General features: G+C 35.7%; 2 protein-coding genes across 2 annotated transcripts in view; one reads left to right on the top strand and one right to left on the bottom strand.

The window, feature by feature from the left end:
• Nucleotides 1–13,719, top strand: part of TPR (translocated promoter region, nuclear basket protein) — a 60,989-nt gene extending 47,270 nt beyond the window's left edge. The window contains exons 40-50 of the mRNA XM_012728924.1: nt 865–996; nt 1,212–1,302; nt 3,403–3,587; nt 5,337–5,405; nt 5,514–5,608; nt 7,356–7,462; nt 8,650–8,745; nt 8,878–9,034; nt 10,668–10,786; nt 12,865–12,960; nt 13,527–13,719. Of these exons, the coding sequence (XP_012584378.1) occupies nt 865–996; nt 1,212–1,302; nt 3,403–3,587; nt 5,337–5,405; nt 5,514–5,608; nt 7,356–7,462; nt 8,650–8,745; nt 8,878–9,034; nt 10,668–10,786; nt 12,865–12,960; nt 13,527–13,582 (1,203 nt within the window). The 3' untranslated portion in view covers nt 13,583–13,719. The remainder of the gene's footprint in view (nt 1–864; nt 997–1,211; nt 1,303–3,402; nt 3,588–5,336; nt 5,406–5,513; nt 5,609–7,355; nt 7,463–8,649; nt 8,746–8,877; nt 9,035–10,667; nt 10,787–12,864; nt 12,961–13,526) is intronic.
• An 11-nt stretch (nt 13,720–13,730) lies between these two features.
• Nucleotides 13,731–18,842, bottom strand: part of PRG4 (proteoglycan 4) — a 15,728-nt gene continuing 10,616 nt past the window's right edge. The window contains exons 6-12 of the mRNA XM_012728923.1: nt 18,071–18,842; nt 17,359–17,436; nt 16,193–16,329; nt 15,783–15,939; nt 15,172–15,369; nt 14,613–14,738; nt 13,731–13,869 (exon numbers count right to left, since the gene is read on the bottom strand). Coding sequence (XP_012584377.1) covers nt 13,772–13,869; nt 14,613–14,738; nt 15,172–15,369; nt 15,783–15,939; nt 16,193–16,329; nt 17,359–17,436; nt 18,071–18,842 — 1,566 coding nt within the window. The 3' untranslated portion in view covers nt 13,731–13,771. The remainder of the gene's footprint in view (nt 13,870–14,612; nt 14,739–15,171; nt 15,370–15,782; nt 15,940–16,192; nt 16,330–17,358; nt 17,437–18,070) is intronic.

The following is an 18,842-nucleotide window of genomic DNA, read 5'->3' as shown; positions in this document are numbered from 1 at the left end:
CAGGCAGATCAACGAAGCACACTGTGGAGGGGAGCAGCTGGCCGGTCAGGAGAGGTCTGCTGTACCATGTTGTCACCTCAGGCAGGGATTGAACTCATGCTGTAGTGGCTTTAGCTTCTTAGTGCTGTGCTTTAACCTGCTATGCTTTAACCTGCTGCGCCACCAGGGAGGGCCCTCAAAAAATAATTAGTGGGTCCTTGCTGATGGCTCAAGGGATTAAAGCCACTGCAGCCACTACAATAGACATTAGATCCCTGGCCAAGGAAGTGACTCGGGCATAGCAGACTTGTCTTGCCTGCTGCTCCCTTCAGCAGTGTATTTCCATCAGTCTGCCTCTTCTGCTAAGTTTTATGGTTTCCACAGGTGCATAGGAAGTAGCTTTTTTTTGTAGTTTGTGTAAGAAAAGTAATAGTTCTGATATTTCAAAAGTAATGTGGTGTGCTAATTGTATTTTAAGTGAAATGTCTGTATTTTACTTTTGAAAGTGAATCCTTTGTTGACGTTTTCAGATTTTCTTTCATTAGTCAATTGTTTTTTCAAATCTCATAGTATATGTTCAGCATTTTCTTCTTCAGTGTCACATTTTGAATTAAAGTCAACCACTTGATACTTTTTAGATATCTAAGAACTTTAATCTTTGAACTAATCTTTAATCTTTGATCTAATGAGGATACTTAGAATTCAAAATGGTTGTGATTGTATTGATTCTACTAAGCTTCATGGTTTTGATATTGGCTGTCACTAAATTAACCCCATGCATCTCTTAGTAAGTGCCCTTAAGTTTCTAATTGTGGTATTAGGATGTAGAAAATCTGTGTATAGATACTCGACCTGTACTGATATATATTGAGGTTTCTCTACTAGGACTATGAAGAAGATGAAGAAGATGATGACGATGACGAAGATGACACAGGAATGGGAGATGAGGGTGAAGATAGTAACGAGGGTACTGGGAGTGCAGACGGCAATGATGGGTACGAAGCTGATGATGCTGAGGTAACTGATTCTGACCATCTGTTTTCTTTAAAGAACTTGCTTAGAAAACTGTTTTCCAACCATATAAAAGAGGCCCTTATTGAAGTTTTAGTGTCCTGACACTTAAACTTTGTATGCGTTTAGTTTCTTTTTACTCTAGTTTTCTTTGGTTAATTATTTTTAAAATGATTACTTGATTTTCTTTGTATTTCTTTGTCATCACATTGTTTTTTCAGGGTGGTGATGGAACTGATCCAGGTACTGAAACTGAAGAAAGTATGGGTGGAGGTGAAAGTAATCAGAGAGCTGCTGATTCTCAAAACAGTGGTGAGGACTTTTGGTTTTTTAAAGAGGATTTTTGTTTTGTTTTGATTAACAAAACATTTCTAGTAGTAGTTTCTAAATTAAGGTTGCATTTAACAATGTAAGAAATGAAACTTGGTTAGCAAATTGACAAGCAAGAGATTAGCACTTGTTAAACTCTCAATATTTTATCACAGTCTACTATATGTCTGATTGTGAAATGCAATCTTTGTACTGTTTCTTATATTTAGTGGAACTGCTGTAAGAGTCAAACATTTTGAAATGTGTATTAATAAATGCCCACATAATCAGGGACATTAATAACAGTGGCAGCAGTTTGCAGCTAGAAGAGGTCAGGCTAATCAAGCTACATGTTTCAAGACCTTTGAATTTTAGAGTTTTGGAATGCTGTCTAATATTTCTCCCAATGCATAAAATACTTTTTGATCATTGTAACATCCCTTTTCCTAAATATTTGAAGGGATTAGTCCTGGAGTTTCACTGAAATGCTATAGATAATAAAAGATTATGAAAGTTTAGAATTGCTTTTGAATGTTTTAAGGAATTGGTAATCATCTGGTATAATATTGTAAGGTATACATTATTCAGAAATGCATAGAAATATAATAATCCTAGTAGATACTTAGATTAATTGGAAATTGTATATCTGAGTCTCCATAGAGACCTGTTACTTAAAAGTACAAAGTAACAGCATTATTTTTCGTAATACTTTAAGCCAAGTTACCTCAATACAAAAAGTAAAAATGGGAATAACTTTTTAAGATTAGAATATGAGAATTTGAAAGATGATTAGTAAGTTTTTTATTTCATCTGTATCATTTGCAAAGTCGCTTTCTTTTATAAGTACCTATTGTAGAATATCATACTCTGTATGTAGCTTTAAAATAAATGAATAGCCAAGCATATAATAAATTTCCCTTTATTTCCCCTTTAAAGCAGTGTACAATAAATCAAGATTGGGCATTATCTAAAAAAGTGATAAAGTAAAAATTTTTTTGACTTTTCATTTGTTAACAGAACAGCAAGCTTTTAGCCATTTAATAAAGAATACTGTTAGCTTTTTAAATGCTATATGGATGTAAAGAGAGATTAATGATGCTTTGAATAGTGACGTATATTTCATAAAATATTTTGTTGGCTTACATATCCACATAGTTAGGATACAGACGGAAGGTTTGGGTTTTTGTTTTGGTGTTTCAGATATTACTCAAAAATAAATCTGTTGAGAACAGCGATCTTAGCCATTTTTTCTAGACAGAAGGCATATAACATATATCCTTTGAATACTCAATGCCAACTGTCTATTTAAAATCAAGCAAAAAAGGGCCTGGTGATATGGATAAAAAGCTAAGTTGATTGATAAGCATTGCAAAAATGCTTTTTCTGAAAAATTATACTGAATTATTTATTTTCTGTTATAAACTTATCAGAGTAGTTACCAATGAAGAATCTGAGAAACAGGAGCACAGTAACTTAATGAAGGACACATAGCTATTAAGCATTTGAACTAGAATTACTGATTGTAACCATCACATTTTCAAACTACTTTTATAATATCTTATTCAGTATTTTTACAGTGAGGACAGCTTCTATATTTCTACCATGTATGTATGAGATACAAACCTCTGAAAGATCATTGAAATCCAGAATTTAGAGGTAGCAAAATATAAAAGTATCAGCATAGGACTTTTTCCCATGATCTCTTTCATCCAGTTTGAGGAAAATAATACTGATACTATAGTGATCCCACCTTTAGGTAATTCACCCTTTTTAGTAACATGAGCCAGTTTATTAAATGTTTATTTTATCATAAGTTAGGCTGTATGCTTTATTTTGAAGTCTTCAAAAACACTTTTCTTATAGATTTTATTTGTTCCTTTTACGAACCAAGAAAGTATACTCAGGGAGGTGAAGGAACATGCCTTAAGGCCATACAGAACTGACTACATGCGCACCCATTTTCTCTGCTTCTGCCACACCTCACTGTGTTTTGTTTCTGAAACTATTAGTGGTGTTCTTAATGGCAAGATTTATACTTAAGAAATTGTCAGGTTATTTTGTAGTAAATTTAGTTGTTAAGAATAAGTTTTTCTTTTCTTACAGGTGAAGGAAATACAAGTACTGCAGAGTCTTCTTTTTCCCAGGAGATTTCTAGAGAACAGCAGCCATCATCAGCTTCTGAAAGGCAGACTCCTCGAGCTCCTCAGTCACCCAGACGTCCACCACACCCACTGCCCCCACGACTGACCATTCATGCTCCACCTCAAGAGTTGGGACCACCAGTTCAGGTATTAAAAGCACTTGTCTTTTCTGAAAAGTGAACTTGAATAAGTCTTGTTTCAGCTTAAAAAGTAATTATAGGGCCCTCCCTGGTGCTTCAGCTGGTTAAAATGTAGCACTATGAAGCTAACTGCCAATGCTTCAGTGCAAGTTTGATCTCTGTCCCAGAGGTGACCCACATGGTGTGACAGACCTCTCCTGACCCACCCGCTTTTCCCCTTAGCAGTATACTTCATCAGTCTACCTGTTCTCTTCCCTGCTCTGTCTCTGGTGAATCCTCTCACCACCTCTGGCCTACAGCACTATTCTGTATGCATAAATAAATCTCCTTAAAAGCTGAATATAAAACTGAAACATCCAGAGGGAGAATGCACACAGGAAGGGTAAGAACAAAGAAGGAAGGAAGCACAATGGACTGTGGAGAATTTATGTACTAGGTGGAATATGATGGTAGGCTATTTTTTTTTTTTTTTTTTAGATTTATTTTTATTTGTACATACAGAACTGAGGTACAGGCCAGAGGCTCAGGGTTGGTGAGAGGCTTCACCAGAGACAGAGTGGGGAGCAGAACAGGCAGATCGACGAAATCCAGTGCTGACGGGAGCAGCGGGCAGGTCAGGAGAGGTCTGCCACGCCATGTGGTCTCCTCCGGGGCAGGCGGGAATTGAACTCATGCGGAAGTGGCTTTAGCTTCTTAGTGCAGTGCTTTAACCCGCTGCGCCACCAGGGAGGGCCCAGGCTATTTTTAATTGTTTATTTCTGTAACGTACACATGGGTTTTTGTTTTGTTTTTTTAAATGGGAAATTTTTGTTGTGCATCACAGCATTTTTTTCTCATTATTTAGCAGTCATATACTAATTTTCACTTAAAATTAGAGACAGTATCCATGCCCCTTTATATGTAGCACATTTTGATGAAAAACTCTTGAAGAAATAGTAGTATAAAAGGTCTGTTAATAATACAGCTTGAGACTTATTTACCTGTCATATAGGAACAGTGTAGGTTCTACTAAAATATTAAGGAAGGTAACTACATTATGTGAAAATATAACCTTAAAGGATCATGTACAGATCCTGTGAAATACACTAAATCTATTACTGGATAGATAGGACTTCTCTCGGGGCCTTACTGGTGGTACAAGTGGTTAAGTCTCAGTGTTATCAAGCTATAGCTAGCCACTGCAACATGAGTTCAATCCCCTGCCAGCGAGATAAACCCACGTAATGATGCAGACCTCTCCTGTCTCACTCACTGCTCCCCTCAGCAGTGTATTTCATTTGATCTGCCTATTCTGCTCCTCACTCTGTCTCTAGTGAATCCTCTCAATCCCCTCACCTCTGGCCTACACCAGAGGTGTATGCGTAAATAAATCTTTAAAAAATGAAGATAGAAAGAACATGCCTACGTTGGGAAACAATTTATAAGACATCAGTACTGCTTGTTTGAATGCCAAAGAATCATTGAGACTTAAGATCCATAGCATACTTATTAACATTTTAAATTAAGGAGATCAGAATTAAATTAGTTAAGTACAAGTAAGATAGGATCAGAGACTGGTTTTAAATATTGATGTGCTTTCTTTATTATGAGATTAGTAATGTTTCCTGAGAAAATGCTCTGATTTATTTCATACTGTTGGCTAGCATTTTGTTGTGGTTTTTTTTTTAAACCAGCACAATAAGCTAATTCCATTGAAAATTGGTATTTATGTTTTCATTTAATTCTTTAAAACAAATGCGAATCTTTTTTGACGCAGAGAATTCAGATGACCCGGAGGCAGTCTGTGGGACGTGGGCTTCAGCTGACTCCAGGAATAGGTGGCATGGTAAGTACTTGCCATGTATAAATGACTTATTTATTCAGCAGATATCTGTATAGTCCTTTTGTATGTTCCTGGCAGGCCTGGTTAGTTCCTGTTTTCTCTTTGTTTTAGCAGCAGCATTTTTTTGATGATGAAGACAGAACAGTTCCAAGTACCCCAACTCTTGTAGTCCCACATCGAACTGATGGATTTGCTGAAGCAATTCAGTAAGTTTGTGAAAGGGAAACATTTGTGACTAATTCCAGTTCTTTCTGTTCCGTTGTCAATTTGTTCACATTTTATTGGTTGAGTATTATAGTATCAAGAAAGTTACTTACAGGTGAATGAAATACAATTACTTCTGTTATAAATTGGAGATAGAAAGGTAGCATAAAAATGATTAAGAACATCAACTTTAGAGTTGGAGTTTCAGGATTTGAATTTCAGCTATAATGCTTCCTAGCTTGTGTCCAGTATTACCTAATACTTAAGAATACTTACTAAGGGTAGTAAGTATTAAGAATAATAAGTATTTATTACATATTTCTTTTAATATTGCCACTTTACAGATGAGTACTAAAGCACAGAGATTAACAAATTTGCCAGAGATCAGAGTCAGGAAATGTGGTTTGTGTTTTAAACCAGTCCGTCTAGCTCTAGAGTCTGTGTTAACTGTTATGCTGTTCCACTCCTTTTAAAGAACAAAAAAGGATTCCTATGTTTTTTGTTAAGTACACATTTAGTTGTGAGTGAAGTATTTGTTATATTACAGGATGTTCTTGAAAATTGTTTCTACAAACCTCGAAAAAGAGTGATTGTCGTGTAGTATGTATTAATGTGTGGCCGTTAGAACCAATTTATACTAACTCAATTAATCATCAGCTAACATTTTTGCAAACTAGCCTATCAGTGTCACTCCTTCCCTCTAAAAGTCACCCAATCAAAAGTGCGCTCTGAGTGCCCCCCATTAATAGCATTCTAGCATAGCAAAAAGATTCTTCCACTCAAGAATAATTTGATGGGGCCTCCTTGGTGGCACAAGGGAGCACATCAAACTACCGCCAACCACTGCTGCAAAAAGAGTTTATTCCCAGCCAGGGAGGTGACACACAGGGAATGGCAAACCTCTGCTGTCTCAGCTGCTCCTCTCAGCAGTGTGTTTCAAGTCACTCCAACTCTTCTGCTCCCCACTCTGTCTCTGGTGCATCCTCTCATCTTACTCACTTCTGCTTACACCCCAGTGCTTGTATGCATAAGTAAAGAATTTAAGTCTTAAAAAGAAAGAATAACTATGGAGAAAAGTTTTTAAAAATCTATCTGAAAAAGAGTATACTTAACTAAAGCAGTAGTTTTGATATGGGAAGAAAATAAATACAACATTTACTGCAATGATATAATACATAAAATTAGTAGCTGGCTAGCTAAGGAAGGATAGGATAAGATGTGACAGAAATAATGCTTTTATGTCCTGGATTGTGGACAGGAAAATGGATATTAGTGTTGGTGGACAGGGGAAGACAAGTTTCTTGTAATCTACAAGAGGAATTTTTCTAGACTTTGGGAGCCATTAAGTAAATGCTTTCAGATAAGAAATGGGCTAGAGAGGTGACCTGATTTCTTTATGTGAAATAGTGAAAACACAGAACTTAGTCTCATACTTTTATTTTTGTGGTCTCTTGTTCAGTTTGTGTTGCTTTCATAGAGACATTTGGCAAATGTTTGAATGTGAAGTGTAGTTCAGGAGAGCTGAGGTTATAAATTGTATGAATCAAATGATTCATATGTTGAAGTTCATTTATAGCTATTATCTAGAGAGTACCTTTGTTAGATTCAGAATTGCTTTATCAACTTTATTTTCAGTCTGTTTCTTCTCAGTTAATTTATGCTCATTCTTCCTTCTCATATTCTTTCCAATCATATGTTTTAAGTAGGGTAAGTTTAAATTTTCTCTTAAATTAGTTTCTGTCTATTTAGTTCCCCACAGGTTGCTGGTGTTCCTAGATTCCGGTTTGGTCCACCTGAAGATATGCCACAGACAAGCTCTAGTCACTCAGATCTTGGCCAGCTTGCTTCCCAAGGAGGTAAGTAACTAAATAGAGATCTGGATCTGCATGTATTTGGTAATTAGCTATTCCAATGTGATTTTATAAAGTGAACAAATAAAAGTGTTTAAAAAGCTGACACCTAAATTAATCCCTATGTTAATTAACAAGCATTGCCTTAGATGTAAATCTTGTCTTTCGACGAAATTTTTGAGTTCTTTGAGCATAAGGACTAGTGTTTACATTTGTATCTCTTCTGACTCCTAATGTAGTATCATACGTGTCACTAAGTATGCAGGAATATTTATTGAAGCTATCAATATCTATAGGTACTACCAAACACTTCAAAGTACTGGAAAAAATGCAGTGTATTTTAGGTTTTGGCTTGACATTTAACATTTCTAGTTAAGTATATAAAACTAGATATTTTCCATTAACATTAAAAATAAGCAAAAATATATTAAACATGAGATAAAATGACCCTTAAGTTAACTAATAGTAGTTGATTGGACATAAATTATATTGTTTGTGGGATTATTTTTACTCTGATGGCATTCATATAGCATACTGTATTTTTGGGAAGCTGGCATTTTGTAAAGAAATGATACATACTAGAAGTCCAAACCTAATTATTAATCTGTAATTCTCATGTGTGAATCATGTAATGTCTTAGTCCTGGTGTTTTAAGGTGGTTATTTCTAGTGTTCTATGAATCTAACAAATATGAAATTCTGATTTGATTTTTTAGAAATGCTGATTTTTATGTGGTTTTGTTTTGTAGTATAATTCCTAGATGTGTAAATCAGATTTTGGTTTTAATTGGAAAGTCATACTATCTTTACAACCTCCAGAAGGTTAGCTACCTCCTTAAAGTTCAGTTTCTTTAGCAAAAAGTGCAATAATAATACTTTGCAGTTTTAATGAGGAGTAGTATCTAATATTGTACCTATTTTAAGTTATGAATAAAGAGTCAGCTTGTCTTAGAATACAAGAATAATATTGTACCTGTTTTTTTTGGGGGGGTGGGGGATTCTTAAGGATACTTACATTAGGGTTAGGGCATGTTAATTTTTTGTACTTTTTGAGCATTGATTTTTGTTGTTGTTTAATGGCTAATGGTGAGCTTCAACAAAGTTAAGTCTTAGCTAGTAATTTCTTTCAGATACTTGGCATATTGAAGTTCTGTGTTCTTTCAATCATTCATTAATATTCAGAATTGTTTTTAGGCTTAGGAATGTATGAAACGCCCCTCTTCCTAGCTCATGAAGAAGAGTCAGGTGGCCGAAGTGTTCCCACTACTCCTCTACAAGTGGCAGCCCCAGGTAGGCATCAAAGTCAGATACATAGCCTACATGTTTTATTAGTAAAATGTAGATTTGTGAGATACCTTGTTAAATTAGGTAAATCACGAAGTTAAGGTTTGGAATATTTTTCTGGTCTTTTCATTTTTGTAGTGACCGTATTTACTGAGAGCACCACCTCAGATGCTTCAGAGCATGCGTCTCAGTCTGTTCCAATGGTGACCACATCCACTGGCACTTTATCCACAACAAATGAAACAGCAGCAGGTGATGATGGAGATGAAGTATTTGTGGAGGCAGAATCTGAAGGGTAAATGTTTATTTTGTAATTTTTGTTTGTTGTAGACTTGCCAGGCTTCACATTTATTTTCCTTGGCCAGAAAAAAGACAATAATAACATCTTAATACAAAAAAATAAAACCAAGGTTAGTTTTTGCATGTAGTGGTATATTTTGGGACTTGGAAGTTGTTATTATAGAAGACAAATACTTTTTTTAATGATTGTTTCCTTGAAAATTACATGATACATTTTCAGACAGAGCATTTCTTTAAAATCAGTGGTACCATTCCATTAATGGAGTTCTTGAACTTTTCCCGAAGAAAGAAGTCTTTCTGTGAAAATTAGGAAATTACTCACTTTCCATTTAGTAGTGGACTTAGTTTGTACTGGATTTGGTTCCTGAAATACTGAATTCTTAAGGTTACAAACTTTCTACTAGTTTTTAAGACCTGACTGAACTATCACACATCAGTTACAATAAAGTTTAAAAAAAAAAGTATTTCATGACATCATCTGGATGTTTTTTAAGCCAAAAGAAGTAATTTAATGGAAGGGACACTGGACAGTGAGTGATCTGGGAGAAATTTCACTTTCAAGTTAATTTGAAAACCTAGTTTTTAATAAATAAAAATTGGACTAGTTCATGAGCACAAATGTTAGCCAGAAGTAGAAATCAAATTTCCTAGGAAGAACTGAAGGATTTTGTTTTATTTAGCAACATTTTTTTGGAGTAGGTATAGGCTAACTCTACTGTATGAGAAAAAATAGCACGTTTATTACTATGCTTTACTGCAGTTGTACTTAATTTTGGGGTGCCTGCAGACCCTGCTAAGACTCTTAACTGCCTTTAATTCCATAGCAAGTATGCAGTTCATTTCTAGACCACACAATAACTCTGCAGGGTATTATTTTACATTTTACAAATGAGTACTATCAAGCATGTTAAAATAACTTACATACTTAAACTACACCACTGGTAACTGACTCAGACTAGATTGGACATTTGCCTTCAACTCTGTTCAACTTAAGCACATAATCATAAACATCTTTCAGTGCATTGTTACTAATTGTACTAAGTTTGCAAATTATAAAAACTAGAGCAGAGTCATATTTTTCCTATTTATTTCCCTCACTTGATTTTCAGTATGCTTTCTAGAATGAGAGAGTGAGAAAGACCACATTATAGCCATTGAGTCAAGAATTTCACACACACACCCACAACCTATCTCATCTGGGCTGGGGCCCATCATGAGTCACTGCTATATTAATAATAGTTGTCACTACTGTGAGTTATTTTAATACTTTGCTTTCCTAGAGAATTGCTTGAGATTTATCAAAATCTGTATATGTTTTCTTTGAATATCAAGAATGGAAACATCCCTTTGTCAAAAAGGAAAATAACAAGGCAAAACTAAAATTGGAATATTTCCTAGTGAGAAGAGGAATAAGGAAAGACCAACTGAAACTTTCTTTGCCCCTCCCCTTTAGAAAGAGCATGTTATTACCACATAACCAGCATCAGTATCTCTTAAGTTTGAGTTGAAAGAAACTGGTAGGGTATTCAAGTGACACGCTATCAAAAATAGTTGGGAACAATTTAGAATAGGTACTTTTCTGGGATTGGTTTTGTATTTTATAACCAATTTTTGTTTCCCTCTCTTAGTATTAGTTCAGAAGCAGGCCTAGAAATCGACAGCCAACAGGAAGAAGAGCCTGTGCAGGCATCTGATGAGTCAGATCTCCCCTCCACTAGCCAGGATCCTCCCTCCAGCTCTTCTGTTGGTAAGGTCCTGCTCATGACTTTAATACAACTTGCACACATCAGACTTGTTTGCAAAGCCTTGTATTAGTAATAATGTGGTAATTTATTTTTTACTGAATTTTAAAAACTTAATTTGAAATGGAATTTTTACTAGAGGAGCAGTCATTCTCATGTTATTGCAGGTTGTATATTTCTTTCAATCGAAGGTTTTTGGCCACCCTGCATGGAACAAGCTGTCAGTGCCATTTTCCCAAGAGCATGTGCTCACTTTGTAGCAGCTCAGTCACATTTCACTAATTCTCACATTTCAGACATTTTATTAATCTGTAACGGTGATCTGTGACTGCAATCTTTGATGTTGTTATTGTTTTGGGGCACCATGAATTGCACCCATATGAAATGGCCAATTTCATTGGTATTTGTCTGTTCTGCTCTAATAGCCAATGTACCCATCCACTCCATCCTTGGGTCTTCCTATTCCTTCAGATAGTATTAAAATTAGGTCAAGTAGTAACCTACAATGGCCTCTGAATGCTCAAATAAAAGTCTCATTTTAAGTCAGAACCTATAAATAAATGAGCTAAGTCACCATCCAGGGTATGCTGAAAGCTGGACTTCTTATGCCAAATGGTTAACCAAGTTGTATATGCAAAGATAATAAAAAGTGCTAGTCTAGTGAACACATGAATAAGAAAGAGAAACTCTTGCTGGTATCAAGAGTTTTAGCAGTTTGAAGATCAGACCAGCCACAGCATTCCCTTGGAGCTAAAGCCTAATCTATAAAAATAGTAATTCTTCAGTAACATAATTGATGACTACGTTGAAGTCAGTGCTTACTTATCACATTTGCTATTTTACTCTGTCAAGCCTGATAGTAACCCATCTGTTCACTGAATATTTTAAGTGCAATGCTGAGACCTACTACTTAGAAAAGATTCCTTTTAAAATATTAACGATTCATTGTTACATATCTGATCACTCAAGAGTTCTGATAGAAATGTATAAGGAGATGAATGTTGTCTCATATCTATTTCTAGTACAGCATCCTTTCTGCAGTCCAAGAATAAGGAGTGATTTTGATTTTCAAGTCTTACTACTGTCATGTCACATAACAGCATTTCAGTTAATTACCAGCCACACATAAACAGTGGTTCTATATATAACTTAGATGTGTGGAAGGCTGTACCTCCTAGTTTTGTGTAATTACATACCATGTCCCTCCTGTTTAATCTAGACAGGTGATTGTCACCATATGTTCTGTAAACCTCTGTGGCTGTTAGATGTGTGCCAGAGGCAATTGTGGTTGGGTTACTGGGAAGAATGCCTAGGAGTAGTACTCCAGACCTGCCTTTGTTAAACTGGAGAAGCTCCATTTTATTTGTTTTGCATATTGAGATTCTATGAAGTTTGATTAGGGAAAGTAAAGGGGTAAGAGGTCTGTTGCTTCAAAAATTGTGTGAAATTTACTGCTGTAAACAACTTCAGTGTTAGGCATTTCAAGTTTTTGAAGTTTAAAGGCTACTTTGTTGTTAGTTTACTTTTTAATTGTGGTAACATTAGTATTCTGTCTCTCGGTGTTGACCATAGGGTACCCATTACCATCTCTCCAAAGTCCACCACTATAGTCCTGTTTTAGATAGGATAGTTAAGGTTATAAGGAGAAATCAGATTTGGGGGGGTTTATTTAAACTAAAACTGGCGAGATTTGCTAATGATTGGGTTTGGGTGTCCAGTGAAGAGTCAGATAGGACTCACATTATATAGTAATGGATTGTTTCCTGAGGGACATGATTGTTTTGTTTTTCATTGTATTTCCCAAATTCTAGCACAGTGAATGATACTTGGGCCAGAGTAAATATTTATTAGTGAGTGAATGAATGAAAAGGTACTTTTACTTAACCACTTTTTTTTTTTCAAGTAAGAATGTTTGAATTTGTTTTATGTTTTTCCCTTTTGGTTTAAGTGTTCTTTGTTAAAGATGCTTTCAATCTTGAAAGCAATGAACACCTACATATTTATACATGCACTCATAATTTGTGTGCCATTTTACCTGTTTTTTTGTTTTTTAACTTGCTTTCTTATATACTCTTTTTCTTAGATACTAGCAGCAATCAACCAAAACCTTTCAGACGAGTGAGGCTTCAGACAACATTGAGACAAGGTGTCCGTGGTCGTCAGTTTAACAGACAGAGAGGTAATTTTCTAACATTGATTATATGATAGGATGTCAGATAGTAATGAATGCAACAAGTTTTCTAGTTTTTAAGCTCCAACCTGTGTGTCATATTTTAAAAATATTCCGAAGACTGATTAAATAATTCCACATAGAGCATGTGATGTTAACTAATCTGTAAATTTCTTACAGACAGATTTGTAAACCATAAGTAGTTACAATAGGTATGTGTAGGTATTTTACACTTACTCTTTTCTTTCTTTAGTTCAGACTAAGATTTAGAAAAATTAGAGTGGTATAGTCCTATGTCATTTGTTACATCTCTGCTGTTGTTATTTACTTTTTGTACAACAGAATAAAGCCTTGTGACCACTTAGTTACTTTAAAAACTGTTTTATTCGTGCCACAAAAATATCTAGTTGCTATAGTTATTTTTACTGAAGAAGTATCTAGGTATTTTATCTGCAGTACCAAGATACTTGATGCTGGAAACAATTTTTATAATGAACTAGGTTAAGTGAATATTCTAGTTTTAAGCTAACCCCTGAAAAGATGTATTCAGTTTGCTTCCGTTTTATCTCTTATAGGTGTGAGCCATGCAATGGGAGGGAGAGGAGGAATAAACAGAGGAAATATTAATTAAATGTTCTATGAACTGTAATAACTGTGAATAAGATTGTCAAATCTGTGTGATGACTGTCGAGTTTAAAAAACATTTTTGTATTTAAATTGGTATGCTCATCTCGATGCTTTATTAATAAAATGTATTTCAGTGTTAAAATTTATTATTCTTTTCTTCATTTTAATTAGTTGTTCTTCCTTTGTTTCTTGACTAAGGACAGTTGTACCAGGCCTTGGATAAGGTCTGTCCCGAACGAGTAGTGACCGCTCTTGCTGTTCTGCTAGGCACGTCAATGTTATAGTATTGATCTAAATCAAAGAGAAATCATTTTTTTAGTTAAAAGAAAGCCAAGCATTTAACAATAGTTTGTGTTTATTATGTTCAAAGACACTTGTTTTAATATCAGAAATACTTGCATTAATTAATTTGAACTCACTGTCAAAGTCATTTGCTTGTAATGGTTGACCTTTCATGTTATTTCAGTAAAATTAGATAAAGCTTTCCTTTTTCAAAGTAGAATTTGAAAAAAAAAAATTCACTGGATTTTATCCTTTTTAAACAAAGGCATTCTGACATGATTCATATAGATAGAATGCCTTATATTTCTAAATTTTTCAAAGAAGAGTGTCCCAGGAAATCCTTGTTTAATAAAAACAGTTTCTGAGAAACTTCTTTCTGATCTTGGAGACTATGAATGATGCAAATCAGTATAACTGTTGCAAACAACACCTCTGTTAAATGCCACAGGTATTTAATGTTGTTGCCACAGGTAGAATGTTGTTTTCAGTAGCAATTTTACTCAAGTAACCAGATGTTTTGTCATAATGGGCTTTAATCTCATGAAGAAAGGACAGAATTAAACTGCAGCTCAATGTATTTGCAGATAAAGTGAAAAATCTCTTTTGAGTAATTAGTATTGTAGTTTAGCTTCTCCCCTGTAGTTACCATTCAATACTTAGTGGTTTTGTTTTGGTAGTATGCATATTTTCAGAATAAATTTGCATATTTGTTAGGCTATTAATATTTGCCTATTAAAATTTTATTGACTTACTCTTTGAAAAGGCATAGTAGTCGTAGCCATCAGGTTTTCTGATATTGGGTAGTGCTATAGCTGAAGTAACCAAATTTGGAAGTCCTCTCCACATTGTACTCACTCTAACTTCATTATGGAGGAAACCTGTGGATGACAAATTCACTGGAAATTTCACATTGAAAGGCAGTGCACTATATTGAAAAGAGCAGCTATTAACCTCAACACCTGGGTTTTGATCTAATTTGGTTGCCTTAGTTAGCTCTGTTAACTTCAGTGCCCAGTTTTTGCCCTCTCAAGTGTCTGCTTGTTAGACTCTTATAAGGGGTTACATTACAGGCTTGTAAATAATGTCCATACAAAGAGGTACTTACTATAATTAACAAACCTGAATAACTTTATTCCTTACCCACAATAAAAAAGTAATGAGTTTGACTATTCACTGAGGCATATTATTTTACATGAATAAGCTTAAGGTAGCAGTGCTTTTTGGTCAGATTTGTGTTCAGTAAATCTTTGTAAGAAACCACATTACATCTGCTTCATGTATAAGAATTTGTCATCCGGTACAGAACATTACCTTTGTCTTGGTAAGTGACTCTCACAGGTGAATAGTGAATTCTGATGGTATGTGTCTGAGGAGGTCCGATAGCCCGTTCAAAGCGACGTCTCCTAACCTGTGTTGTTTGTCCATATACTGAATAATTTACAGCTGGCCTTCTTCCAGGGCACTTTCTGGCAGGTTCCTGTTTATACGTATACTGCTGCACACCACCACCTATTAGAAAATTATTTTTTAATTCCCAAGAAAAGATTGAAAAAAATTTTTACAGGTGGCAGACATGATCAATGTTTTTAAAGACATGTCCCTACATAAATAATGGCTACTAGTGAAGAGTATTATGAAAAAATGCTGAACTACTTGTTAATGAACAAAGCCAACAAATTACATAAACATTACTTTTGCCTGACAGTATTGATGACCTGAAAACTCAGATGGAATTGTGATTTACATGTCAAGAGAGCTAAATATGTCTTACTGCCCTCAACTTCTATTTCTCATTGAAAATATTTAATTCTAGTTACTAAAGATATCTTTTGACAGTAAATCCAGTAATAAATGATTAAATAACACTTTCTTGGCATGTCAGTTCGTAAGTTTTATCATTTTGTCAATTATTTAACACATACCTCTCTTGAAAAAGTACACAGATTCAGGTCTGTTCATGTATTTAGCTACAGAGAGAGCTCCCACTATTTTTCCATTTAGTCCTCCAAATCCTTTTACAATTTGTTTGGGATACCCAGCATCTTTTACATCATTGGTGAAACGCCAATATTGAGAATCCTGATCATAAAAAAGAAAATGTTGGTAATGGCATTAGGAAAGAAAGAAAAGGTTAGGAACTCAGATAAAAAGGAAGAAAGTTTTTAGCAAGTGTTAGAAAAGCTTAACTTTAATTGCCAAGTTAAGTTAGACTTGCTATTAAATTTTGAAAGACTAGTTTATAAAAATATGGGGACTCTTCTGAAGCAGAGGTCCAGCTGAATTACACTGTCATACAATAGCTGTTGCAGATTGCTCACAAAGATACTTTTACCTTAAAGAAGTAAGTTTTTCCTTCACAGTTGCATCTAGTAAAAACTGTATCAATGGGGGAGGGAATACCCCAAACTTCAGTAATTCTTCTAGGTGGAGGAGGTGGAGTAAATGGTCTTAGCATCCAGAAATAATGACCTAAAATTGAAAGTGGTAAATCAGCTGATAAAGAGTGAATGCTAAAACCCATCCTGGGAGAAACGAAAATGTACTAAATCATTTTAAAGAAGAGCAGCTTGATTAGTCAAACTGTGAGCACAAGTACAGAAAACATTTCTGAGAGTGGCTATTTTTTTTTTTTTTAAGATTTATTTATTTGTGCATACAGAACTGGGGTACAGGCCAGAGGCTCAGGGCCGGTGAGAGGCTTCACCAGAGACAGAATGGGGAACAGAACAGGCAGATCAACGAAGTACACTGCTGAGGGGAGCAGCGGGCGGGTCAGGAGAGGTCTGCCACGCCATGTGGTCTCCTCCGGGGCAGGCGGGAATCGAACTCATGCGGAAGCGGCTTTAGATTCTCAGTGCTGTGCTTTAACCCGCTGCGCCACCAGGGAGGGCCCAGAGAGTGGCTATTTCTTAAAACTGAAATTTACCATCACCTTTGAAATATATGTACTTTCAATTATAAAAACTTTTTAGCTTTTTGGCTTAGAGAAAGTGACATCAGTATACCTTTAAGAATAAGAAATTATAACTAAATGACTACTAAAATCACTTAGGAGAGTCTATAGTGTTTCTTTCAGGTTAAATCTATATTAAAGAAGATGAAAGCAGCAGATAGTACAGCTGAGAACATGAAATAAATGTTTATGTGTTGTTCTCTGTTGAACATGCCGCCATCAAGATTTTCAAATAAAGCATAGCAGGGACTGCAAAATCTGATGTCATTTCATTTGATAAATTAAAATTTGAACTCTATCCTAACAGTAGGAAAAGTCCAAGGAATAGTTCAAGCTCTTTTTTTCAATTGTTACCATAATATGCCTGTGTGCTATTTCAATATTTTGAGAATTCACTCAGTTTCTCATAAAATCATGTGAGCCTTAGTTGACCTATGAGCTTTCCCTCCAGAAAACTCAAAAGTAGTAGACTTGCTCTACTACTCTAGTTTCACAAAAATGCCAAGAACAAAGTGATGCAGAGAAGAAGTATGTGTGTAGCTCACCTCGAAATGCAACCAGTGTCCCGTTGCGCAGTGTGGTCACTGCATCCACTGGCTTGCCGTTGCACAGATCAGTCTCATCTGAAACAAGTTATCAGAAAAACTAAGCCAATATCAAACAAAAGTGGAGAATATCAAATGAAATGGAGAAAATGTTTTTATCAAAACATCCCATGGAGTTTTCTTTCAAGGGAGAGTTTGAGGCGTTACATATCTCAGAGACAGAAGTGATCAAAGTAATATAATTCATAACTATCTTAAAGGTGCAAAAATAAATTGACTTTGAATGGAGTTACCTGCTTTTCCTGTAAATTAAATAATTATTGGATGTTTCACCTCAAGATGAAATGACATTTTTCAGTTCTGATTGCTCTTCAGAATTATTTTTGAAAAGAAAGTAATGCCGATTTTTGCTTTTCATTATACTTTCTTTCAAGGATAGACTCCCAGCTAAACATTGTGGACATTCTACCCACCAACTCTGCTTCTTACAGATGCACTAAATTCTAACATTAGGCTATTACTGGACTTTCCAAAGACCCAGTAAGTTTCCCATGGCTTCTGTACTTACCTGCAGAGAAGCTGTAAAACTACAAATTTTAAATAAAAGCTTGGGCTCTAGATAATACATTACCTATAGACTGATATTAAATGAAGGCAGTCTGGTTCAGATTTAAGTTAACATTACCCATTCAAAAAGTAAACTATATGTTACCTGAAAGCATGGGTTTGATTTCAATGTCTTGATTGTGTCCTCCCGCTAAGAATTCACTGCCTGGACGACCCATAGGAGTTAACAGTGGGGCACTGGGAATCATCTCAGGTTTGTCTCCTTCAGCAGCATCTGCATCTTCATCCTTTGGATTTATTTCCACTATTTTTGAGGTGGGAGTTGGGATAGGAATGGTGGTGGTCTGGACCGTGGTTTCTGTTGTGGAGGCTGGGGTTGTTTCAGGCACTGGGGTTGTAGTCATCTTTGCAGGAGTTGGTGTCGTCTTTGGTTTTTTCACTCTAGGCTTTCTGGTAGACTTGGGCTTTCTGGGGGCTTTGGTTGGTTTGGGGCGTTTAGAAGTTGTCACTTTAGAATCAGTAGTTGTAGCTTTTGGAATAACTGTTGTTTCTTCAGGTTTTTCCATAGCCTCTTCAGCTGCAGTTGTCTCTTTTGTTGTAATCTTGGGTGCAGCTGTTGTAATTTCAGGTGTAGTAGGTTTCTCCTTTTCTGTTGTCTTGTCTTTAGCTGTTGTCATTTGGGGTTTGGTCACTTTGGGAGCTTTAGGTGTAGGTACAGCAGGCTGCTTGGGGCTGTTTTCTGTGGCTTTTGGTATGGGCTCTGCAGGAAGCTTTGGAGTTGGTTCAGCAGGCTTTTTGGGAGGCTCCACAGGAGTAGTAGGGGTAGAGGCCTCTGAGGTGACTAGAGCAGTCTCCTTGGGCTTAGTGGGCTCCGGCTCCTCAGGGGTGGCGGGCTCGGGCTCCTTGGGAGTGGTGGG

The sequence above is a fragment of the Condylura cristata genome, unplaced genomic scaffold (genome assembly GCF_000260355.1).
Source record: "Condylura cristata isolate star-nosed mole 26May11 unplaced genomic scaffold, ConCri1.0 scaffold00024, whole genome shotgun sequence".
Lineage (NCBI taxonomy): Eukaryota > Metazoa > Chordata > Mammalia > Eulipotyphla > Talpidae > Condylura > Condylura cristata.
Note: the sequence above shows the minus strand (reverse complement) of the source record. Positions and strands in the feature narration are given on the sequence as shown.